The 25,911-nt window shown below is 42.2% G+C and overlaps 1 protein-coding gene across 9 annotated transcripts in view; it reads right to left on the reverse strand.

Annotated features, from left to right (window-relative positions):
• LOC119382942 (phospholipid-transporting ATPase IA) overlaps nucleotides 1-25,911 on the reverse strand; it is a 128,583-nt gene that overhangs the window by 57,239 nt on the left and 45,433 nt on the right. For 7 of the 9 annotated variants that reach the window (XM_037650860.2, XM_037650859.2, XM_037650862.2 and 4 more), the window contains 12 exons: nucleotides 18,360-18,468; nucleotides 16,890-16,989; nucleotides 16,271-16,369; nucleotides 15,402-15,447; nucleotides 11,638-11,752; nucleotides 11,084-11,153; nucleotides 10,870-10,997; nucleotides 8,162-8,241; nucleotides 7,168-7,208; nucleotides 7,019-7,075; nucleotides 5,795-5,903; nucleotides 339-469 (listed from right to left, as the gene is read on the reverse strand). In XM_037650860.2, the coding sequence (XP_037506788.1) occupies nucleotides 339-469; nucleotides 5,795-5,903; nucleotides 7,019-7,075; nucleotides 7,168-7,208; nucleotides 8,162-8,241; nucleotides 10,870-10,997; nucleotides 11,084-11,153; nucleotides 11,638-11,752; nucleotides 15,402-15,447; nucleotides 16,271-16,369; nucleotides 16,890-16,989; nucleotides 18,360-18,468 (1,085 nt within the window). Of the gene's footprint in view, nucleotides 1-338; nucleotides 470-5,794; nucleotides 5,904-7,018; nucleotides 7,076-7,167; nucleotides 7,209-8,161; nucleotides 8,242-10,869; nucleotides 10,998-11,083; nucleotides 11,154-11,637; nucleotides 11,753-15,401; nucleotides 15,448-16,270; nucleotides 16,370-16,889; nucleotides 16,990-18,359; nucleotides 18,472-25,911 lie in introns of all 9 variants that reach the window. The other 2 variants (XM_049412350.1, XM_037650863.2) reach the window with 1 other exon arrangement.

The raw sequence follows: 25,911 nt of genomic DNA on the forward strand, positions 1-25,911 counted from the left end.
GCCACGCCAAGAAATTTTATTTCATCTCATTTGTTTCTCCTCCTCGTCCACTCCTCTTCTCCTCTCCTGCTCCTTTACTTTTTCCAATGCCTTGCTAGGCGGCTCATGGTGACATAATTGCTCGACGAGATTTTTCTACGTACACTGAACAGCCTAATCTTTGGCATCAACAGCTTCGCTGTTAAAGCCATAATCTCTTCAGATTAGTGTCGCAAGCTAGTGAGGAACCAAGCAGTGGTGCCCAAGTGCAAATTTATGTGTTGGGAGTACCGATAGCTAATAAAGCAGTAACAATGCTGAGGAAGTTTGACTGAATAGTGCTTTGGGTATGCACATACCATGTTGATGAAACTGGCCTGTATGAATCGCACCATTTCCAAGGTCACCTGCAGGCTGATGGGGATCAGGTTGTTGTACAGGATGATAAAGGTGAGGAAGTTGTAGCAAAAGTTGCTGTTGCTGCTCAGGTCTGCGAGGGGGCAAAGGGGGCGACAGAGTGGGAGAGATAGAGAGAGAGTTGAGGCTCTGAGAAGCCAAGCCATGTTATGGTGCAAGCAAAACATTGCCACAGCAAAAAGAAAAACACAAGAATACACTGTGAACAGCTTGACACATCCTAAGCCACGTCTTTGCAATAAAATTTAAGTTTTTCGTGCAAGTAAGTTTTCAGAAACGCACTCTCAACAATCTTTCATTGACAACAGTAGCTACAGTATTCTGCAGACCTCCGGGCATTTGTAACATGTCTATATTCACTAAATCTTGAGAATGACTCTATGCATAGAATACTACACTGTAAATAGTAAGTCATTCAGTAAGTAATTTGTTATTTAACCCGTCAGACTGGTGATTATTGAGCAACGCATTTGAGCGATAGCATGTACAGACACAAGTACATAAGCAAGTGAGCCAACTAGCTGGTGCGTACACGTGTTGGCAGATGATGGGTGGATGAGTGGTTAGGTCAGGTCAAAGTAGCCTTTCAATGTTCTTATAGCAAAAAAACTGCTTCGCCCATATGCTTTATGCAATTTTGTACAACAGGCCTTTCACTAACAAATTTATAGATTGACGCTTTAGCAGGAGACTGAAGCTACGAGATTTCCTTCCCATCTTGGGAAACATGAAGCAAAGCAACTTGGTGTGCCTGTGTTCTAGGTGTCATTAGTGAGTATTGTCATTACAGAAAATTTACCTTAATCAATTCTCAGTCGTGAAACTTCACCATCTTTTTTATTCAACTAAGATGCTATAACTCCTTGTTTAGAACAGCTACCTTCCTGATGTGGTAATCTAAATTAACGCATCAGGCAGGACTTAGCAACTGATGTCCACCACACTAACGGCAGTTATTAAACACAATTGGAGTTCTACTCTTAACGTATGCAGATCATTTGTTTTAGTGAAACCTCTGTAATCTTCTCTTTTTCTTTTTTTTTTTAATCCCAGATGATATGATGTTGAAGGCATTATAAAATGTAAAGCAGAAACATAGCTAAAGTTGAGGAGCACAAGTCATGAATCAGTAAAGAAGCATCTACAGCAACACATCGCTGTGTCTACTTACATTTTTCCTAGGAAGGAAAAAACAGGAAAAGCATGTCAACACGCCAAACAGAAACATAACTAAGAAACTAAATTCTAAGAAACTTTCCAGAATACGCAACAATAACAGATGCAGATGGGCTAAAGTTTTTAGTAACAACCATACAAAGACTACTGCTCATCAGACCTTTTATTGCGCAGGCATGCAATGCCTGAAATGTAACTTCTTGAACAAAGAAGTTACATTCTTCCTGCTTCCTGCTAGTTCCTACTTCATAATCGGCAGTTTAATATCGATCCCCCCAGTAAATACATCTCTCCCTCTTCTTCCAGGAAAACCAGACATGCCCACAATCATGATCTGACGCCATACTTTGCACGTACTAACCTTTTCAAACACTCCTTCTTTCCAAGAACCATTAGCGAATGGAATACACTGCCTTCAAATGTTTTTCCTGAACGTGGCATTCCCGACTTTGAAAAATACATGCATCTTTTTGTGTAATCAACACTGTTGATATTGCAATGCTACATTATCTCATCTTATTATTTCAGCTGTGTAGCTTTACTTTTTTGTGCTTGAAACTGTTTCTAGAAGTTTGTTCACTTTTCTTCTAGAGATGTATAACTAAGCATCCTAGTTAGTAAGACTTCTTTTTCAGTAGTATTGTGTATTCTAACTTGTTGTATAATTTGTTCGATTTTTTTCGCTATGCTCCCTTTTTTTCGCCCCTCCTGCTTGGTCTACGGACTGCAGTATGTAATAAATAAATAAAAAAATAATAAAAAACGTAACCACCAGACTCTCTAATTATGGCTCCCATTCTCACCTCACCTATCAAAGATGTTTCTACTTAAAAATGTTCTTGAGGTGCAAACTATGCCTTAGTGGAGGGCTCCGGAAATTTCGACCACCATATCGACAATCATATCGTGGTTTTGGGACGTTAAACCCCCGATATTATTATTATAAACTATGCCTTAATTAAGATTTAATGGTGACCGTTTCATCAAGTGATGCCCAATTGTGGTCCCAATCGTTTTGGGGCCCCAAAGAAACAGCGTCGAGGCCACTGCGCATGCATGAGACCCAAACAGCGTTTAGGTTTTGCGTTGGGGACACTATTTCTTGAATTTAGCGGGAGTCCCAAAGCCTGCCCCAAAAGCTTTGCGTCAAACAAAACATGATGGCACCCACTGAAGCGACGGCTCTTGGACAAGACTAGAGTGACCTAGAATAGGGGGAGTGTCCAAATCGCAGCAGACCCTATTCGAAAACTCTTAGCTCCTGCTTGACCAAAAGCGAGCGCACCCAAAGGGCTTTGGGGCTCCACACTTTTGGGGCCCCTATTCGAAACTCCTATGCTGGATCTTCTGTAAATCAGTAGACTCCTGTTAAAACCGAAAGTCTGAAGGGACAGGAAAATATGTTTCATGCATGCGAGAGCACACTGATAAGAAAGGCAACTGATACAAATTAAGGTCTACAGCAGTAAAAGTGCATAACTGCGGAAGCCTGTACAGTCAGACAGTGCTTGCAAGTGGGATTATGTTTCAGTGATGCTACCGAGGACTTCTGATTTGGAGCAATTTTTGGAGCAGCAAAATTTCCGTTTTGGAGCACTTTGGAGCAGCGAATTTTACATCCTGGAGTGCACTACAGAAGCATATTGCAATAACATTCAAGCACTGGAATATTACTATGGGGCTCTTATGAAGGCTAGAAATATTTCGATTCATTGCAAATCTCATGGAAAAAATCATCTCAGGAGAACTCCATACTTCACTCGCTAATGAAAAAATAAGGACTCATGCAGTTGAGTGTTCTGAATTAACCTCTCCAGCGATTATTTTCGACAATAGCAAATAAACAGAATACCAGATCAATAAAATTGCACTTTATGAAATAACACTCTAAATACATCTATGTGGTTATCAGCAGACATTGTAGACAAACGCCGTGATGTACAGCAGTGCCTCAATGCCAAAGAGCCACACTGTCCCTAATGCATTCCCCTAAGGAAACACCAAGGCGAAAGCCAGGTTCTTTTTCTTCTCGATCGACGGGTTGATCCTCCCCCTCCTTCTCTGCAAGCTATCTGCACCTCACCTGGTTTTGCGCTAGCTCCATGATCGGCGCACCGATTATGGAAGCAGTGTAAAGCGACGATGTCGTGATGGCGTCATCACGTGACATCACGATATATGACGCCATGATGACGTCACAAGTTTTGACGATCTATGACGTGATGATGACGCCATCACATGATTATTTTTTGCATCAATCGATTGACGCCGCCGACAGTCAATTTTCGTGTTTGATAAAGCATCTAATGCTTTCGCATTAATATTGCGTATTGAACGTTAACAACCTGGCCTTACATACCAAACTGTCCTCCACCATGTCACATCCTTGCCATGCGCGAAACAGCTTCGCTTATCATCCACTTCACAGAGTGAAATGGCTCCTCAACTTTTTTTAAATGTTTATTGTGATAACAATTATATGGACGCTCTCCGCGGATTTTTGCCGTCGCCATTGCCGTAATTTTCTGTATAAAGACCAAATTAATAACATCACCACGCGCATTCTAGCCACGGGTAAAAGCTCGCGAGCACTGGCGACAAACGCGGCTGAAGCGGAGATTAAGCTAGCTGGCCGTCTGTCTCCGTCGCACGGACAGCGCATGAGATAACATCTTCCCGCATGCGGGCCTGCCATCGATTGCTCATCAAACAGAGAGGAAATGCCCCGCCCGTCTTTCGTAAGGAGCATGAAAGGATGCCAGAGGGGGGGGGAGGGGACCGCATTATTTGAAGGGCAGCAGTCGCTTGCGCGCACGCCATCTCGAGGCATCAGGAGACGGCTCGTAAAATTGCTGTGCTCTCAACGCTTACTTCGAGTTTAGAGAACTCAGAGCAAGAAACCGCTTCGTTTCCTGGAGCGGCCATGGTCCCTTAAACCAGTGTTTTGTTGAGTTACGCTAGATCGAATCCAAAAGAGTTAGCTGCTAGCCTTACTTCGTTTCACAATACAATTTTTTGGTATCGCATTCATTTCTTCGCCCTTAAGCGAAACTGAGTTTTTTTACTTGTCAGCTATTGACCCGCGAAAGCGAGGGGCGGACGTGTAACATGGGATAGCCGCTTCACTGTGGGCCGTCAGCAACGGGCCCGCTACTGACAGCTGCGTATTTGCGGCTGCTCCGACCAGGATATATGCTTTTATTAATGAGATGAAATTTTTAAAAAGCAAGCAAAAAATTCGAATTGGAACCCTAGCACGTGAGCTCGAAAGGGCAGGGCCTTTTAGGGGGTATTTACCGCAGAGTGATTAAACTCGGACGTGCTGGTATAAGCAATTACGAAAAAGCTCTTCCGAATGAAGATCCATGGATAAAGTATATCTGAGGAAAGTGTGAACGCGTTTCCACCGTTCGCATGCTCTTCCATAAACGCGAAGCAAAGAAAATTCGATATTGTTCCATATATATACTGCTAACGATCCAAGATTTCATTCAGCGATGTCCGGAAAGAGAAGTGACAGACATTTTAGCAGCACACATGTAGTTATTACTGAACATTGCTTTCCTCACGTGCCGTGCGGCGCTTGAAACGAGCTATCAGCAGCGTTTCTACAACAGACGACGTCCGCCGATGTCTCGCTACCGAGAGGCCTAGACGTCACGAGCCTCTAGGGAGAGCGCGTTTTTGCTGTCGAGCCAACTTGCAGAACAGAAGCTGCGTCGGCACCGTGCATAGCATCGTGGCTTATTCGGGACGCACGCGCGAGCGCTATTTATTCAGCGGAATAATTCTTGGTCCATGGTTGCTACTTTGGCAGCCCCAAGATCAAGCTGCACATGTTCTGACGCGCCGGCCGTGCGATTGCCGGTGATAGACGCCCCGAAACCAGAGACTTTGGCGCAGTTTGGCGCAATTTTCGTCGATATTATCAGGATGGCGCAGTAAATACAATTTGGCGCACTTTGGCGCAGTTGGCGCAAGAGTGGAATCACTGTGATTTGCACATGTAGGGAAAAGTAAATGTTAATTGCTCATCTGGATGACTGAGCATCAACCCTATACAATGCAACCCTATTAACAGCCACTTTGACTATTTTACTGCATTGTATCCTTTTGTTTATCAGGCCTCAAAATGTTGGCTTTGCTGTCATAACAATGATAGCAGCATCATATTTTTGTAACAAAGCAGTACAGGCAATAAAGAAGTTGTGAAGACACGAACCATCTAAGCCTAGATACCAGTCGGTGGTGGCGTGCTTTGCAGTCCAAATCTCGCTGGCTACCGAGCTGATCAGTGCCAAGACTATGAGCAGCAGGAACAACATGATGATCTGGACAAGAAATCACACATTTCGGTACGTATAGTATGTTCGACAACAAAGAAAAGTCAGATTTACACAATATGTACAAATCTACATACATGGCATGGCATCAAGGCTGAAGTGGAATGCCGGCCTTCCACTCCAATAGGTATTGACGAGAGCGTCAGAATAAATCTCAATAAAATTTCGGAGTTTATCAACCAAAAGAAACTAAGAACCTGATAATGCATTGTGTATTACAGATACACACCCACTGAGTAAATCATGCAATTTTTTATGAGAGCAGCAGCAAACCACAGGTCAATTGCATCCTTGACCTGAACTAAAACGAAGTGTACATGCATAGTTCCTTCACGCTTTATAGTTTTTATGCGGATCCAACGTGCAGCCAATTCTGATGATCACAAATAGAAAACACAATGCCATCGATAGTAATATGAGATGCAATTTTTATACTTCAGGAAATTAAAAATGTAATGCGCTTCTTTATTCACTCACTAGTTTCTCATGGTAAGAGAGAAAGAGAGCCTAACATATCCTCATCATAACTGGCACATGCATCCTCAATATCACCTGCACATGGCATCTAATGTTTGCATCTGCATGCTGCGTTTGAGGTAACACATTTCTGCAATGCAGCCTTATGAACATATGGAGCAGACAAAACACGTCATTTGAGCTCCCATATCGACATCTGGATTAGATTACAGAAGCTTTTAATAGCAAGGACGATAGCTTGTCACTACTGTGGCTTTGGCCTCATACTTGAACTTAAAGAGCATGTCATTTCTGATTTTTATGGAAAGAAAAAGTGCGCATTACAATCACACAGACACGGCTAATTTCTCCCCAAACATTGTTCAATTGGGAGAGATGATGAGCCTTGCATTGAGGTTTTTAACACATTAAGCTTTACGAGTATGTCTAGGAAGATCAAAAGCACTATGGGCTACATTAAAAAGGTTCACTGAACTGGATTTTGCTAACGGAGGTTTAACTGTAACCCACTGGTGTTGTTGTCATAGATGTTGTTCCATTTCAGTTTTCATGTGTGAATTTTTTAGCAGTAATTATGTCCTTTTAAGGAAGTATCACATCGTACAAAAACAAAAGGCGACGTGTACCTGGGTGTTGGTGACTTTATCAACAGTAGACCGCTTCAACGGGGCAGCAGTGGAGTTCTGTGCAAGGAGGCAAACAAAAACCATAAAATAATTCTGCAGTGCCCTAAACTTCTAGATGTGCTGTTCCGAGTCCTAACAGGCATACTGACCATCATGAGCTTTGATTCGTGGCCCGTGTAGATGACAAGACCTGCGAAGGGGAGAGTAAAAAAAAAGCTCAACAATGCATTTGTACTGAAGAATATACTAGGTAAGAGTGAAACTGCCATGAAATATAATATGTAATGCCCTTAGAGCTCCTTGGTCTCATACATAGTAGAACCCTGCTTACACGTTCCTCACTTATACATTTTCGCACGTATAACTTCTTTTAAGTCTTAAACTAATGAATAATCCAGAATTCTTGTTTGCTAGGCCAGCTGGTTGCTTGCAACTCACGTAACAACACGAAAAAATAAAGGAAGGGACGATTACAGAGAGAGAGTGAATAGAGCGCCGACTTCCAACACTCTTTCCACTCTTTCTCTATCATCATCCTCTATTTTGTTTCGTGCAGTTTCATGATGAATAAATCCCTCTGAAGTAGAGCTGTGTGCAACGCGCCTGTTTTATTATTAAGCAGCAATTTTTTCCCAATTTTATCTGCACGATTGCATTATACGTTTCCCAGCTACAATGCATTTTTTCACGGTCCTATGAAAATGTGTATTAGAATGGTTCTACTGTATATGTACTGGGTGTTTAAGTCCTGAAAGTAAAAGGTTTTTTATCAAGCAGACTGAGATCAGCATTTCAGAAAGAAGTCATTCGCTGAAACGAGACTCTGCACATGGTGAGAATCCATAACGGGCAGATTAATGAGCTGTTATCAACCAGCTAACTCTGCCTTAAAAGCTTTAGGAGGGAAGTAAACAGCGATACAATTAAAGTCAGTTGGAGTGCAAAGCAAACCAATTTGGTAGAAATCCTGGGACTCGCATAAGTTTTAACAAATCCACATAGTACTCAATGCATGCTGCACTTCAGGGCACATTTTTTCTCCGGCAATAAAATAGGACAGCTATGTATAACCAACTAAAGTTCCACTCATAAAGATTATGGTATACCTGCAAGCAGTCCAGAAAAATAAACACGTCAGCTTACCAAATGCCCACGTTGTATTCTTCAACATGGCACCGCGAAGAAGAATCTGGTCGGGACACAGGGGGCTTGTTTTTGAAGGCCTTGCAAGATATAAATATTACGAAACGCTATTAAAAGAGTGCAGTTCCAGACATCCCTTTTTCATTGAGCATGGATAAAATTGACCGCCTGCTGGGATGCGGAATTGAGGGTTTCTGGATTACTTAGGACTACCTGGGACCTTTAACACACTTTTAACAATCAGTTCACGCGCTTTACATGGAATGAACGCTTGATGTTGACGGGGAGAAAGCAATAACAGTGGAAATTTTACCTATACATTTGGCAACAGATAAACATATGAACAATCAGGTATGGTGTTGTACCACTGCTTATACATTAACACTGGCACAGCTAGTGAACAGTCTTTAGCTACACAAAAAAAGTGAAAAACTTAAGTGAAGCAAGTGCTGTAAGTTACAAACGTCAAAGCATACACCTAGCTTCTACAAATGCATAAATAAAAAAATCTAAGCAGCAATCTAACTGGCTTGTATGTGGTACTCATGTATGCAACAAGCTAGTGTGCTCACTCACTGAGGCCAGACGCTTTGCTCCCTGCACTTGGCTTTTGTTATCTGTTATGCAAAATCGGCCATACACACCAGACAACAACCTAAAGGAGCTGTTGCTACAAAGTAAGTACTACAGTAAAAGCTTAATTAGAGACGTAGACAGCACAAGGAAACGTTTATTTCGGAACACGCAAGAATATATACAACTAATCACAGATCTCAACTATCGGCTCATGTTGACAATTCTTTAGACTAACAAGAAAAAACCATTCGTACTACTGCGCAGACTATCACATGCGTCGGACAGCAACACACCCCAAAAAACAACAAATGAAAACAAAAAACAAAACTAATTAAACTAACAGTTGATAGTACCGTACTCCAATCATTTAGAAAACCAAAATTTCATACACTCTTTTCAATTCCACGCGCGACATCAAGTACTGACGCGATATTAGGACGCTACACTGAGGAATGATAGTTCCTTATCGTGTAGGTGTACAGACGGCTGGCTTACGCATGAGGGGCCTTGCCTCTGGATGATGCAAGCCTCAGTTATCTCACGAGTTAATTGTACCTTGTGACGAAATAAAACGGAGGTTAGTTCTAACTGCGGATCGCAACCACACTGACGGCAATGTAAGGCCAAATTTGACGACGGAGCACATTTTAAGGAGCTGTGGTGCTCGCGCAGACGGATGTTCAGGCAGCGGCCAGTCTGGCCCACGTACGCTTTCCCACATGAAAGGGGGATCTGGTACACAACCCCCTTTACACAAGACACAAAGCGAAGGCCATGCTTCATGGTGCACTGTCCTCTTGCTTCTTCGTTTCTTTTTTGCCGATACTGCAGTCTCGGGCAAATCCCCTTTAGCTTATTTGTGGCTGAAAAAACAACATTAACGTTAAACCGTGCCGCCACTCTCTTGAAGCGGTGGGACACTCCGTGAATGTAAGGGATCACGAAGAACGGCTTGCTTTTCTCACTTCTTCCTTCTGGTGCTACCTTTCCATGTGCTCTTACTTCTTTTAGCACACGTTCACTGGTGGCCGCTATTACAGCATCAGGGTAACCGGCCTGCTGCAATTTTTCCGCCTGTTCGTGAACGCTTTGGCTCACCAGGTGCGGGCAGGACTTTGATATCGCAGACCGGATACATGACATCGCAATGCCGTTTTTCACGAGTCTCGAGTGACCAGACTGATAGCTGAGCAAACCCTTTTTTGATCTCGGTCTATATTGCCAGCATATCTTCTCAGGGCAAAAAACCATGTGAAGGTCAACATACTGCAACATATCGTTCTGTGGGCTCTCACATGTGAACGTGAGTCCCTGCCCCTGTTCCCTGAACACCTTCATAGCATCAACCATTTTTCTGTTGAAATCACGCCTGTCAACAAACACCAAATAGTCGTCAACATAGCGAACTACCTTGTTTGTTAGACCACAAAGGTTACTCTCAATGGCCCTATCCACCTTTGCTAAAAAGATCGTACTCAGAATCGGCGCCACGCAAGACCCAATGCATACGCCAGATCTCTGAGCGAAAGCTTTCCCCTTCCAGGTGATGAACGTTGAGTCCAAGTAGCACCTAAGCACCTCAAGGAAACCACGAACCGAAACGCCCGAGCGAGTGGTGAACGCATGTTCGTCATCTTGATCGCTTGATTGGAGTACGGTACTATCAACTGTTAGTTTAATTAGTTTTGTTTTTTGTTTTCATTTGTTGTTTTTTGGGGTGTGTTCGCTGTCCGACGCATGTGATAGTCGGCGCAGTAGTACGAATGGTGTTTTCTTGTTAGTCTAAAGAATTGTCATATCATGAGCCGATAGTTGAGATCGTTGTGATTAGTGATGTATATATTCTTGCGTGTTCCGAAATAAACGTGGTTTGAAGTTAGCGCTTGTGCTGTCTACGTCTCTATCTTTTGTTCCGTGTTTTTGCGCTACCCAGTTGAAGTTATGCAACTTTACCAACCTGCCCAACTTGCCGCACTTATCAGTGTTTATTCTTTTCTTGATACTTTCAATAATTCAGAATTCGATTAATTTGTACATTTTTTTGGGGTCCTGTGAAATTTGAAATTAACTAGCTTTTACTGCACCACCAAAAAGGCTGAATCATATCAGGCATATGCGGGGTTCAAACTCACTTGGGAGTAGTGATGTGGATGTTGCCCGTGAACTCGTACAAGTGTCGATTTGGCAAGTCACATTCCACATGACCCTGCATTTCAAGGAGGCTCTTGGTGGTCAGCATCCCCGCCGTCTGGGGCAGACCCTTGATGAAGCAGAGAAAAGTATTAGCCATGTTGGATTTCATAGACATATGACGTACGGTTATCACACATGAAATTCATTGCTTACCTGCCTTATCTTGAGGTTTGTTTCACCGTCGAGGTTTGCAGTTTCGATGTAGCACATTCCCTGCGGTTCACTGAAAATTTTTAAGCAAGCCACTTATCAATTAATGTATCAAAATATAATTGAAGTAAAGCGTACGATAAATGAACCGATTCTGTTAAACGATGAAGTCAGAAGCAATGCTTACACGAATGCACATAGCAATTTACTTTTGATGTTTCCTCATCAATGGAAACAAGTATGTGTTCCGAATTAACAGTAAAAAATGCTGCTTCAGAATTTTGCAAACATGCATGCATAAACGTAGAGTTGATTCTGGTAAATGATGAGCTGAAGAGAACATTTACACTAACAGCATGTGCAGCCATTCTCTTTTCCAGCTAGCCCAGCAAAAAAAGTGAGAGATGAAAAATACGTGCTCCAAATTGATAGTCCAAATGCAGCTTTTGAATCGTATTAACACTCTCACACTCGACTGCCGAAGAACTCTGTATTTCAACGGTACGGGCATCCTTACATAAACGCAGGTCAAGAAACCGTGCACAGCACTGTTTTACCTTGAAGACAACAAGACCAGGTCAGCTGGGAAAAACTGGCCACTGGTGATCTTGAGAAAGTCGCCCACCATGACCTGGGTCCACCTGATCCCCTTCCATTCCCCGTCCCGCAGGGCTGGCAAAAGAAAATTAACATAGTACAGACAACCCAAAAGTGAGCACTGGTTCTCAAGCACACATTGATCTAAACGATACCTCATGCACTACTGCCTGAAAAAAAAAGCTGCACAGCATGCTGCCCATGAAAGATTTGAAAGCTCATTTTATTACACTTCTCATTTAATTTATTATTTCATTTATTATACCCTCAGGGCCAGAGGCATTAAAGAGGGGAGTGGTACATATGACGTGTGGTACATCGAAAAAATAGTGCATAATATGAATAGAGATGCATGAACAGAAACACACAAGTTTCTTTATAAATAATGATAGCAGCAGTGTAACAGAAAATCTTAGTTATACAATGTTAGTTAGGGTATCGGGGGAAAGGTGGTTATCATTAATACATACAATATCAACAGGAAGGCGGTTCTAATCTACAGATGTGCGAGGGAAAAACAACTGCAAAAAATGCTTTTTGCTAGATAGACAGGTTCCAACTTTGTGACGGTGATCAATACAGTGTGATAATGTGGAGTAGTAAAGAATTGAGTGTGCAGTGAAGTATAATGGTAAAGCCTGTGAAAGAGTGCTAGACGTGCAATGCTACGTCGTTTAGATAATAAAGGAAGGTCACAGGATAAATATGATGGTCACACGTGAAAAGTCATCTCTTCTATTTAGTATAGGTCATTAGTTAGAAAGGAAAACATTAGTACTTCTTCCTCAATGGCAGCCACTTGTATTGGGGCTTAAAGCTCACTGACAACCTCAAATCATTTCACAAATATAGTCGTAGTCATGGCTCTGAACTGGGGCCATTTTTTAAGGATGCATAAATATTCTTATAACGCAATTATTTGGGTAAAGCTTTGATTGCAGAATTTGAATCTCAGATTCAGTTTTTTATTCATCCATATTAAATATGGAAGCAGTGAGATTACCTATAACTTCATGATAAGCAACATGATAATGCAAGCAGAGAAAACAAAAGATAGGAAGCTTAGAACACGACTAAGTAACGCAAGTTTGATATGTTCTGCATAACATACTCAACACAGAGCTACTCTAGCCTATCATAAATGCATGTTATTATTGTCTAAACAGCTGTGACTGGCTATGCTATTGTCCACGGACTGCAGGGCCTATTTCAGTTTTAAAGCCTTCCTACCACTTGCAATCTGCAGGAGTATTAAAGGGACCGACAACTGGCCAGAACGGGTGATTAGATCCTGGTGGAAATGAAAAGGCTGTGAATTATAGTGACAGATTTCAGAATACTTTTCGCGATCTGAGTAGGATTTATATTTTTAAATCGCATTTAAAAGTAACAAAAACTGGTATGTCGCGCAGCCTAGCGCGAGCGCCATGAACTAGGCGTATGCAGTCTTAAGCACTTTGTTGTACGTAGTCCAATGCTTTTACACGCACCAGAACGAGGGCTGAAATTTTGAATATGTATGTTATTGTCGAATCCCATTTGTTTCTAAGGTAAAAGAAGTAAAGCATGAGATGCGGTGCTGCTTTCGTGGCTTCCAGTGAAACAGACGCTGCGGCGCATGCGCGAGGCGTCCGGCGGCGTTTCCCGCGTACTCGACTCTCGTCTGCTCTCGTCGTATCGGACTTTTGAACAGTAGCACGCGAGTTTGCGCTGCTGCTCGCAAAATGCCATCGACTTACTGTTCTGTGGAGGATTGCTACCACTTCATGAACAACACTGCTGGTGTATCCTACCACTTGTTTCGTTTTCGAAGGCTTAGCTTGGCTTGGCTTGACTAAAATGTGATAAAGCGACCTGTGTACGGCCAAAGTACTTCTACAAGAAGCCCCAGGAAAACGCTATAACTATTGTAAAATAATTTAATAGGCTAGAAAGCACTAGTCGCGGCGCCACAGGCTTTGCAAACGTAACATTGCCTTTTTATACTTAGGGCATAACTTGTCACCACTGCTGGCGTATAATCGCTATCGCACTCACCTCTCACTCTTTGTAGCATGTGATATTAAGACTGCATAATCGCTGCAGATCGAAAAACTCTGATTACAAATGTTTTACAGCGTTCTTCGCGTTACCACTCCTAATTAGAAGCTCTGACCGGTAAGCTTCCCGTTGCACTCAAGAAAACGGGTACCGCAAAAGTTGGTTGTCGGTCCCTTTAAGCAACCATCTCCCACATCCCTAAAAATGACAGAACACAACACATGGGGGAGCCACGTGCCATGAATTTGTCCCAGAACCCCCATATTGAGAACTCATGTAATGTTAAATCACAGTGGGTCTGTTAAGAGTAACAGGTCGGGCGCAAAAGCGAAGGAAAACCATTGAAGGCAGAAAAGGATAAGATGGAACAGAGATATCAGCAATTTAAAGGGGCCCTGCAACAATTGTCCAAGTAACTATCGAATGGCTCCATTACAGGAGTTTATTGCCTCACGAATTGACAGTTGAAAAAATTTTTAGAATCTGTCAAGTACGAGCGGGGTTAGAGATTTGTGGCACGCTGTAATTGCTTTCTCTCTTCTCTCATCCCGACGAGCGCGCTGGAAGCTAAGCAGGGAGGATGGCACAGGGGAAAGAAGTTGCATCAAGCATGCATCATGGCCTTGAGCACCTTTCTTTCTTCAAAGGTGCAGCTTACTTTCCATGTGATCGCATGTGTGCGCGGGCACGTGGCAGCCTCCCGCAGTGGCCACAGTAACTATGCAGCTCACAATGCTCAAATCAGCCAATGGCCATGAATTTGGGTATATGACGTAGTCATTTGGGTATATGGCATCATTTGTAGAAAGAAGAGGGAACGATTTTTAGCCGACTGAGAATTAACTGTAAATTCCAGGCTGCGTGCTGCACTATACTGTTTGGCACACGTGTTCTCAGGAGCCTCGACTACCGACCGGCAGCGTTTTTCTGACCATGCTGAAAAAGTGTTGCAGGGCCCCTTTAATGGAGAACTGACATGATATTGAGGAATTGCAAAAGTGAAATTTTTGTTTGTTTTATTGGCATGAAGTGTTAACGCTCTCCACACATTGTAGCCAGGAAACTCATATAAAATAATTTAGTTTGATTTTAAAGGTTTCGTCTCCCAGCAGCTACAAGCTAGCCCCTCTGCAACGGACATTATCCCGACGAGTCAACGCAGTTCGCTGGCTTTACGAACTCTGCAACCTGCACGCGACCGAACTCACTGTCGGCGTTGCTGGATGACAATTCACTCATCGTTGTTAACGTGCACCATGTGCAGCTGAAAGCGCCGATGCTAGTAAGTCACGAGCTGCAGTCCCCACGTGACTTGGACCTATGTCAGACTGTGTTGACACGTCACTGTGAAACGCTCCCTTGATATCGAAACCGAAAGTGTTGTTTTTTTAAGGCAGTGGTATAAAAATTTATTCCATGCACTCAGAGCCACTACGATACTGTTTTTAGGGTTCTCGACACCAGTGTTTTTATTGAGAGCAATAATACGAACATTCGTAAAATTCATGTCAGTACTCCATTTAAATACATTTGGCTGATGCAGAACAAAAGCATTTGATGCACACCTTTGCCCAGCGACAAGCTTACATTGTTGATCACATTTGCCAAAGTTACATCCTTGCTACGACCACTCACACACGACGAACGTTTATGCTCAAGGCCCACGACTTTAGCGAATACTTACCTAAGACTATGCTATTGTTGACGGCATCATCTGCTAGGTGCCTTTTCTGAAACAAGAAATTGTCCGTGTTTAGCAAGCATGAAGGACACGAATAAGCGGAAGGGCTCGGTAAATGAGAACTGTGTTACGTTGACAAAGTATCAAAGAGCTGTCAAGCTTTGTCACAGACACAACTAGACAAATTTTAGTATTGTTCTCCGAGGTACAATTTCCAGCAAATCAGAACTTGCAAATCTGATGCAACAATACACTTAAGACCTGTGAGGAGAATGCAATGGCCAACTTTCACAAGGTGGGTAGCTCCTCACACAATACATTGCTGGCAAATAAAAAAAGAGAAAGAAAGAAAGAAAGAAAGAAAGAAAGAAAGAAAGAAAGAAAGGAGGGTGAAAAGAAAATGTTGGGATATCCACTTTTGCCATATGAATGATATCTAATGGTGGTAGCGAAGAGTTTCAACGCCATGATAATGTCGTAATACTACACAATCTGACAAAGCTCTGACCGCACAATCTTCCCTCCTCCTGTCAAAGCGCTTTGCATTGTTTCTTCCCACTAAGCAGGACATTCAATTTGCAGGTTCAGTTGTTTAGTACATCCCACATGGCCCTAATCGCTTGTTCATTGAACTCTTCCGTCCAGCAATTACACTACAGTTTTGCAATAAAGTGCCTCCTCTTCGCAGCAGCAACAATTGCCACCTCAGAAAACGTCACCAAATGTAGAGTCCTGCCAATATCTCATCAACACGAATCTTGCACAATGAGCAAAGATGTTACAAAAAGAAGCTTGGATGGAAGCTGCCTGAGAATATGGGTGAATCCATACAAAATCTATAGATAGAAAACAGAGGTGTGAAGAGAACTTACAAAGTCCTCCACAATTTCCTTGAGTGCAGAAACAACGAGAATAAAGACGAGGGGAACGGCCGTTGTGTAGCGACCTGTCGGTGACACATTGGGGATTTGCTGCAAGAAAAGACAGTAAATTCAAAGATATATAAATACTGAACAAACAGTATATGAAGGGGCATATTAGAGTAGAACAAGTAAAAACAAAGATTATACAGTGCGACACATATATTAGCATTCCCGCAGTAACTAAAATTGATGAAGGCCTGTAGTTAAACTTTCTAAGCATAGATGCCTTCAGTGCATCAGGTCAGTCCCTTTTTAATGATAAATCGCCGTTACAATGCACTTATTATCAGTAAGGGGTGAATCACACTGCATGTATGCTTATATGATTGTATGCTCATACAATCAGCAAAACAGCACATGAAATGTTAGTTGAATTTACTGCAACAGAATACTCGCATCGCATGTTAATCCCACATGCATTAACATGAAAAGTAAGCATCTACAGTGCTTTTCAAAGATCTCACGCTGCAACTAAAAGATCAATTTTAATACATGGTAGCTCTTAACAAAACAAGTAAAATACGACTCGGTTCTCACCAGCAATAGCACCAAAAAAAAAAAGGCTCACCTGTAATAGTGCAATGAAAAGGAAGAACACGTTGGCGTATCGCCGGAACTGTTCGAATAGGAACTTGGGGAGAAAGGAGAGGACGTTGTATTTTGCAGTCCTGAAAAGTGTGAATGAGGGAAGGAGAGAAATAATTTTTGGATCCCACACACTAATTCAGGTGTCTTAAACTCGCGCCCCAGCCCGCAAATGACTTTCTTCGTCCCATACCTTTTTTTATTTTCTTGATGTGCATGTTCATGAGCTATATAGACATGACTGGTCTTGAGCATTCTTTTTCTCCTGTGGCACCCCATGCGATCACAAACATGTGTTAAAACATAGCTAAAGTGGATGCTTGGGCATGTTGGTATGACATAGCGGAAAGAAAACAGCACAAAAGACGGAGCACAAGAGAAAAGGAACCACAAACAACAGTGCTGCTTACAACAATGCTGTAATCATCGACACCACACAATATATGCTAGGGCAGGGCAAAACGATGGAAAGATGGGACAATGATAAACAAAAGATAACATGAACAAACTACCAGTATCATCACAGTAACCCGTGCACATTTTGCATACAACCATCAGATAGATAATCAATTGCCTTGACAGGAAAGGAAATTGATTATCTATCTGATGGTTGTATGCAAAATGTGAATGGGTTACTGTGATGACACTGACAGTTGGTTCATGTTATCTTTTGTTTATCATTGTCCCTTCTTTCCATCGTTTTGCCCTGCGCTAGCATATATTGCGTGGTGTTGACGATTAAAGCATTCATGTAAGTCAGCGCTGTTGTTTGTGGTTCCTTTCCTCTTGTGCTCCGTCTTTGCGCTGTTTTCTTTTCGCTATGTTAAATTATAACTGTGGAACACAAACTCTATACTTCAGAATCGGCGTCCAGATTATAGTGATACCGGAGATCAGTATCGATATGTGTCTCGAAACATGACGTCAAAATCCTCTTCAGAAATGAGCCATATACGAGATGTGAAAAGGCCTTATTTTAAATGGCAACGTTAGCCGACATTTTCTTCAAACTTCCCCCTTCTCTCCCCGCTCTAACCTTCTTCAATGTGCCGGTACTTGCGGGAGACTAAATATCGTGATTGCGGCCCGCTAGCTCAGATGAGTTTGAGACCCTTGCACTGAATGCTATGTTAATCATATTGGATGAGGCTGGCTATTTCACCTCGTCTGGGGTTCTGCATAGTATTTCTAGATGGTGCAACATGTCCATGTAATGTGAGCAAGTGCGCATCGTGACAATAGTTGGCCTTAAGATTTCACAAGGGACGCAGAAGCACATGCCATAATCTGAGGCAAGAAATGGCAGGCCTGCCGGAAATGTGTTCTCATATATAGGAGCAGAGAAGTACTAGATAAAGGGCGCCTACACAATACTCCATGCAATATATTCAATAAAGGCACAAGTAGTACAGGAAAGCACAAACAATGTTATCACTGCACCACGAATACTCACGTGATCGAGTTGGAGCAGAACTTCTGCTTCTGTGGCGCGTTGATGTATATTGTGCGATGTTCACCCGATTCATGGTGGTCACTCGCTCCCGAATGCTTGTCATCCTCTTCTGCTGGTCACAGGGCAAAAGTGCAAAAATCTATGGCACATCGTCAGAATTTTACAAACTCAGCATCACAGCGATTCTTTTTTACTGTCTGTGCCAAGCAGTCGACCAGCTACAATGTGTACAATTTCTATATATTTCTTAGTTAACACAAAAATGTGCTATAAATATGACAATTTGCATAGGACACAAGACTGTTCAAGTACATTTTTGCCAATCGCATGTCTGGTGACATATGCAAGTGCAATGTGCAAATGCCCCATGACATTCTTTCTTGCATTTAAATCTATATCGCCCCATTCTGCATTGTTCGACCAGCAGTCGAAACTACACAAGGCATAGTGAGAACGTCAAAGGGGCATCTGAGAGAAATCTCAATTAACGAAAATTACAGATTATGATTTTTAAAACCAGCTATGTCATTTGCATTGAACGCAGTGGCATGGTATGCAAAAACAGGAGCGATAATGCTACCTTGGGCACCTGCACTTGTTTCCATGTCAGATTTCAGCATCAACTGCTAAGGGCTAGTCAAATGCTTATTAATGAAGAACAAGTACACAAAATTTACAAAATTTTCATTTGCACAGTATTATGCTTATTTCTCAAAAAGGGCTTCAAACAAACAAAAATGCAACGAATTCAACCTTATTCAAGGTGGACTGTTTAGATCGAAGTCAAAGGAAGCATCAACTTTCAGACGTACACAAAAGAAACTGCTACATACGACTAAAGAATGAGTGACTGGGCTGAATGGTTGATGTATAACGCTTGCGATACCTTATCTGATTGATATAAAGACAATGTCCACTGTCAGGGCATAAAATGTACTTTCATTTTTAAAATGCTTAGAAAATTTGGACAGAGAGGAATTTGAAGAGATTAGAAGGCCTGTTTATGCTACTGAATGAACAGTATTTGATGATCACTCTACTGAGTAGGCCTGTTCACTGTTGTTCGATACATGCAGCGGCTGCATTTTCAATGGAGGCGAAAATGTTTGAGGCCCGTGCACTTAGATTTAGGTGCACATTAAAGAACCCCAGGTGGTCAAAATTTCCGGAGCCCTCCACTATGGTGTCTCTCATAATCATATCGTGGTTTTGGGACGTTAAACCCCAGATATTATTATTATTATTATTATTATGTTGTTGTTGTTGTTGGTGGTGGTGTTCAATACACACATCGAAAGCACCACAGCTCTCAAATAGTAAGGAATGCTATTGTTCCCGATTGGTGTGCCATTGAACATGCGGTCTCTTTGGCATGGATGTAACACCCCTTCCCTAGCTGCCCGATTCTCCTCAGTTTAATTCACTACTGCTGCTACTACTGCTGCTATTACCACAACAATTCCAATAGTGGCATGAGAGCTATCATCAGTTTTGTTTCACTGACATTCTGATTGCAAAGAAGAGTACATGTGCATGTACAGTGCTCATGCGATGAAACGAGACACCAAAGCCTTTTGTATAATGACTGATATGCGCAACTGCTCAAGACAGCCGCATCATGTCACTTCTAATCTGGCTGCGAAAGGTAATGTTGGCTCTGGTGTAAGTGTTTGATTAAAGTAGCGAGTTGGGTGTGTTGGTACATCTTTGCTAAAAACTGCAGTGCAAAAAAAGACGCAGAGATGAAAGAAGACGACAAGGACAAATGCTGAACAACTTCCAACAACTTTAATTGGAAGTCCCTGCCCATATTTATCTGCTGTCCAGTACGGTAAGTACGTCATCATCTTCACACGCATAAATATGCCATTTCTTTACCGGATAGCAATATGTGCAAGCAATATGCTTACACACTTCTTTCCGAGACTGGAAATGCGTTCCGCTTCAGAAATTTCTCGTGTAATGTGCGTTCTGCTCTTCTTCGATAGAAGTGTAGTCCAGGCCAGACGGGCAATCCGTAAGCCCGTTTCACATGCGAGCGATTTAGCGATGGGGCCCGCGGCGATTGAGCAGCACCAGGACGCGCAAACGCGGCTTCATTTCACATGCACCGCTATTGCGCAGCGCGCGCCTCTGCGATGCGCAGTGATGGTTGTGGAATGCGCCCGTTACCCGCAGGTTTCCTTTCTCCGAGTTTGCTTGTTTTGGTACGCTTGGGTTGTGAGTTTCACCAGCCTTCCACTTCGGTGCTCGATTTTCACGCTTCTAAATCTTGAATGATGTAAATGTACAGTTTATCACAGTGTAATTAAACAAATTCAATAGTCACATTTACTTCTGTTCCAGCTTTCTTTTTTTAAAATGCAAGTCTTGTTGTGTGCTCATACACCTGGCCATGAAAAAGCAAGAGAAAGAGTTGGCTTTTATGGTTTTAAGCTCTCACAGGGCTTTCAGTGGTTCTGCTCTCAAATGCCGGATGGCGTTGGTGTGCCGTCTGGGCCGGCAACCGGCTGCAAGCAACCAGTCAACGATATTGTGGGTTTGTGAAGGAGCTCATCTCTCTTTTTGCCTATGGGCATTCCAGAGGCAGCGGCATTTGTTGTCATCGGGGTACGTGACCATTGAAAAAAAGAGAAAACAGCAAACTATTCGAACGCGCTGGGTCAGAGTAGTAAACAAGAAAAAACCGCAACACGTGCTGCCAACTACAAGTGTGGAGTGCCGTCAGGTCTTCCTGTCCGAACCTATGCTTGTGTCCCGATTCGATAAAAATGCAAAAGCACAAAATGACACCTGCAAACAATTTGTCTGCTTGCTCTGCCGCGAGCGACTTCTTCTAACTGTGGTGATCTTGATCGCGGCGGCGAGCAGACGCTCTAAAAACTGGTTTTAGGCTCTTGCGACAGCAGCCACTCCGCTTTTGGAGCAAGATCACTCTCATGTGAAACAGGCTGTACACTTTAAACCAGTGGTTCTAAAATGGGGGTCCACGAAGCAATTTTCAGGGGTTTGTGAAACCCATCCTCGAAAAAAGAAAAGCGTTTTTTGGAGGTACACTATGTCTAGGGCTCAGTGTTTTCGGAGTTTTTCTTGAAATTCGGAGGGTGTTTTTCGGAGTTTATTTTTGTGAGGAAATTTGGTGTTTAATTTGGTGTTATAAGTTATTGCAATGTGTTCTTATTAATTTCATTTCCAATGAAAATGCATTGCATTGTTGCTGATAATCCTGTTTCTCCATCCTTTCATTCTTTCTCACCTCCTGTTCATTTACCCTGTTAATAAGGCTATTGAGGTTCACTGCGGTAAACTCGCCAAAGTGAACTTTGAGGAGGCACGAGGAGCTAGTCAGGCTGCTTCTCAGCTTTTTCTCCCAGCCTCCCTCATCTTCTTGATGAAAAATAAAGGACCTGTTATTATTATTATTCTCAATACTCAGAAATCATAGATTAAATGATATCTGAGCACGCAACCATGCAAACACACTAAGTGTATTTTAGATGTCTTGAAGGTTTGAACGCACAAGCACATATACACACGAGCACAAATACTTGAATACAAAACACCTACGTTTGTTCATATTACAGCCTTAAAGCTTGTTGTAATACATGCAAGCGTATTTTACAAGGTTGCTGTCACTGATGGAGGTGCTCTTCTTTCGACTGATGATTCTCAGCTTTGAAAATGCCCTTTGAACTTTGAAAAAGCCCTTTTAAAATCAGAATTTATTGCATAAATCCACATTGTCAAAAATTTTACCGGCAAGTGTTTATCAGATTTTTTTTTTATTTATCCGAAAACACCGAGCCCAAACTACGTCCCGTGACAGAGTTGACCAACTCTGGGCAGTCCGGCTGGCTGAAGATGCCGCCAAGACCCAAGGTCTGGCCACCGCCTGAGGAAGGGGGGCTCCAGTAGGGCTAGTCTCCCAGCCCCCACCTCTTTTGACCCCAGCAAGGACAAAAATAGAGTTATGTCTCTCTCTCTCCCTTCTGACTTTTGATATGCTTCACAGCATAACATTTTTTCATTACGGCGGAGCTGACATATGTTCCCCTTCTGCAAAAGCACTTGTTGCAATTTTCTACGACAAATGCACGCGAGCATACTTTTTCTAAGCTTGCATATCTGAAGAGCAAACATAGCTAGAAACAAGCCGAATATGGCTGCAGACCGCATAACTTATTGACAAACTGTTGAGATCGAATTGGCGTGGCACTTTTGTTTGACCATTCTTTGCCAGGAAGAAATAAAAGGCACCTACTTCATGCTGCATTTTGTGTTAATTTATTCCCCCCCCCCCCCTTCTTTCTCACTGAAAGGAGTTCCTCATCACTTTCATCCAAAACACCCATGGCTGAGAACCCCTGTTTTAAACAATGGCTAGCTGGAAAACCTTCAAAGTTTTTTTTCAAGCGCATTTTTCACATTGTTAACACGTAGTTAATGTGTCTCCTGGTTTGGCCAACATACACTTTCTCTCACACCTTAAAGGAATTTCGTACAATACGTCCTCCGCACATTCAACAGAAGGCCGCCTGTGCGAAAGTGTCGAGCTGGAATTACACTGACACGACACAACCTGAATACAGTGGTAATGAAGGTATGTGCATTACTTAGCCTCAAGTGTTGCATTTTAATCTGTGAGCACTGCACATATGTACATGTCTATGAAGGAAACGTTTTATGACAGCTGGTGACATATGGCGCAACATAAACTGAGACTCCATTCTAGACTGGAACTTGTTAAGTATATAGGAGGTGAAAGGCTGGCAAAATTTTTTGTGCTCATGACAATTGGAGATAGAAAGCAAAGCAGGGGAAGAAGGAAATGTAAATATGTAAATTAAGAAACCTAGAAGGTCAGAACAATATACAGTGAACTCTCAATTGAGTGAACTTCAAGGGACCCAAGGAAATAGTTCACTTAACTGAAAGTTCACTAAACTGAATATTCACTAGAATATGGAACAGCATTGGGCACAGCAGACATTAGAGTCAAAAGTGTGAAATGCAATTTATTTTGAAAAGAAATCTGTAATTTTCATTTGGACTGGTGCTCTTAAAGCGCAAGAAGAGACAAAGCTTTCCAGAGAGTCTACGTTTCTGTGCACTGCCTCTGGCACAGCTTGTTGCTGAGACACGAAGTCTCGCAACTTTCTAACATACTGTACCGCCTCGGCTAGAGTTACAGGATTTGAACCTGCCTCAGCCGTTACGACTTCCTCGTCGCACTCTTCTTCTTCTGGTTCCGGACGAACACTCGAAACAATTTCCAAATCAGATAGTTCTGAACAAGTGACATGATCACTGTCACACTGCACATAGTCCTCAAATGCAGCACCACTGTCAGCGTCCAGCTGTGTCGCGCCGCCGCCGATGGATGGGCGATTTAGTGGCGGCTCGCATCGGCTATGCCAGTGCTGCAGTGCACAAAACTTCGTTGAATTGATTTAAAAAATGAGCCTGGGTCCACGGATCAAGTTCATTCAACTGAAAAATTCACTATTCTGAAATTCGTTTAACTGAAAGATTCTTGCATAGAATGCATAAGAAAATCGCCGGGGATTTTCTAAAAGTTCGTTATTCTGAAATATTCGTTAAACCGACGTTCGTACAAGTGAGAGTTTACTGTATATAACATACACAAGTAGACGCATTTCAAAGCTTCAAAGTGACTTCCCATCTTCAAAATCCCCAAAATCCCAACTACAAAGTATTTCGTTTGTAAGTGAACACTCGCATATTTTTGTTCCAGCAGATCTTCACTAACTTAATTCAGATAAGCAAGGTATATCACATGCGTGGATTATCTCTTATACCGACATGAAATATAAACAAAGGACATCCGATTTGGAAAACAGACTTTCCCTTAGCAGATGTGTAAGGGTTGAGCGTCTTCGTACCATCTTCCCATAGTGAAATTAAAGCATCAAAGAACATGTTTGAGTACCAAAACTCGAATGTAAAACAAGAACTGAGTTGACAATTACGGCTTGATGACGGTGATACTGAACATCCAAGGTGAATGCAGCTCAGGCTACATAGTTGAAGAGATAGAGAACTAAAATACAATGTCATTTCTCACAAGTGACGTATTAAACATAAGAGAGAACTAAGCTCTTATAATTAATTTAACAGATTAAGCTCTCAACCTTTATTGGTTAAAAGACTGTAATGAGGATGCCACTTAGGCATGCCACAAGCAGGATACGCAGCTGCGTGATGTGCAACAAGCGCCTCACAAATGGCGTGCCTACAGCTGCGAGACATGAAGAAATCGTACAAAGGTGCAACAGCTGTCTACGACATACATAACGTATGTCGTGAAACATAAATCCTGCCGCTGACGCCAGACATGGGCACGCTTCCTTTGAATCGGTAGGTAATATAAAAGCATCCTCTCCCTTTCTCCACTGCCTAGAGAATGGCTTTTCACTCGCAGGCATGCACTGTGCAGAATGACTTCAGTCACCATGTTTTCAAATCACACAGCATGATAGCTTCAATATTGTGCTTTCCAAGAACTAACCATCACATGCTGTCTCTTTATCCAAGAGACGAACTGCTCACTGTTTTATGGCTACATGCGTATGTGCCATGGCATTCAAGGTGGTCACATGTAAATAATGATTGTAACATTTTCGCACTTGCTCAACCTCGTTTGATCTTATGCAGTTCTTTCACATTGGGCCTTGCAATGAGCAGCAGACCAACAGAATAAGTGAGTCAAAGTGAGCAGCCGAATGGTACAATGCGACTATGGTAACTTCAACATCACAGCATTATGAAACACAAAAACCACAAAACAGAACTCGCCGTAGGGGAGCTCTATTTAGGAAGCTCTGGAGCTTGTCAGTATTTCTTCTACTGTTTCTACCTTCACTAAAATAAAAATAATAATAGTAATAAGAAGTAAAAATGTAGGTATTCCTTTAACCAAAGTAAACTTGGGAGATCGTAACTTAACACTACACTAACCTCAACTTTTCATTAGTTAAACAAATATTTTATGATAAAGTATTTGCATATTAAAAAGCTTTTTTTTTTCTTACGCACATGTTTCAATGTTTTTTTTTATCAAATCATTAGGTCAATAAGAGATCCTTATAAATAGACAAAAACTGCATAGCCCCCTTCCCCTACTTATGCTACTTTAAGTAACCTAAATTCAGTTCAAGCGAACAGATAGAACATTCCACCACTTCCGCTCCACGTATGTTCGAAAAGGCACCATTATATCCTTGAATCTAAACGAGGTTTTACATTAAAGATAAGGTCACTGCATTTATATTTCCTTGAGCGCCAGATGCTCAATTCTTTTTGGATTCTTTATCTATACTTATCAAGGCTCAAGGTGAACGCATTTCAAAATGATCATTTTAATCGGTCTGATGCATATCGCTACATGGGCAACAGCTTTATAAGGAATGTATGTCCGTTCACAAAAAAGCAATGTGTCTTCAGCAAAGCACTGTAACGGCAGTACTTCACAGAGAAGACAGGTCCCACACATGGCACAACATATAGACAAAACAAAATGTTGTATAATGGT

Source organism: Rhipicephalus sanguineus, chromosome 2, assembly GCF_013339695.2.
Source record: "Rhipicephalus sanguineus isolate Rsan-2018 chromosome 2, BIME_Rsan_1.4, whole genome shotgun sequence".
Classification (NCBI taxonomy): domain Eukaryota; kingdom Metazoa; phylum Arthropoda; class Arachnida; order Ixodida; family Ixodidae; genus Rhipicephalus; species Rhipicephalus sanguineus.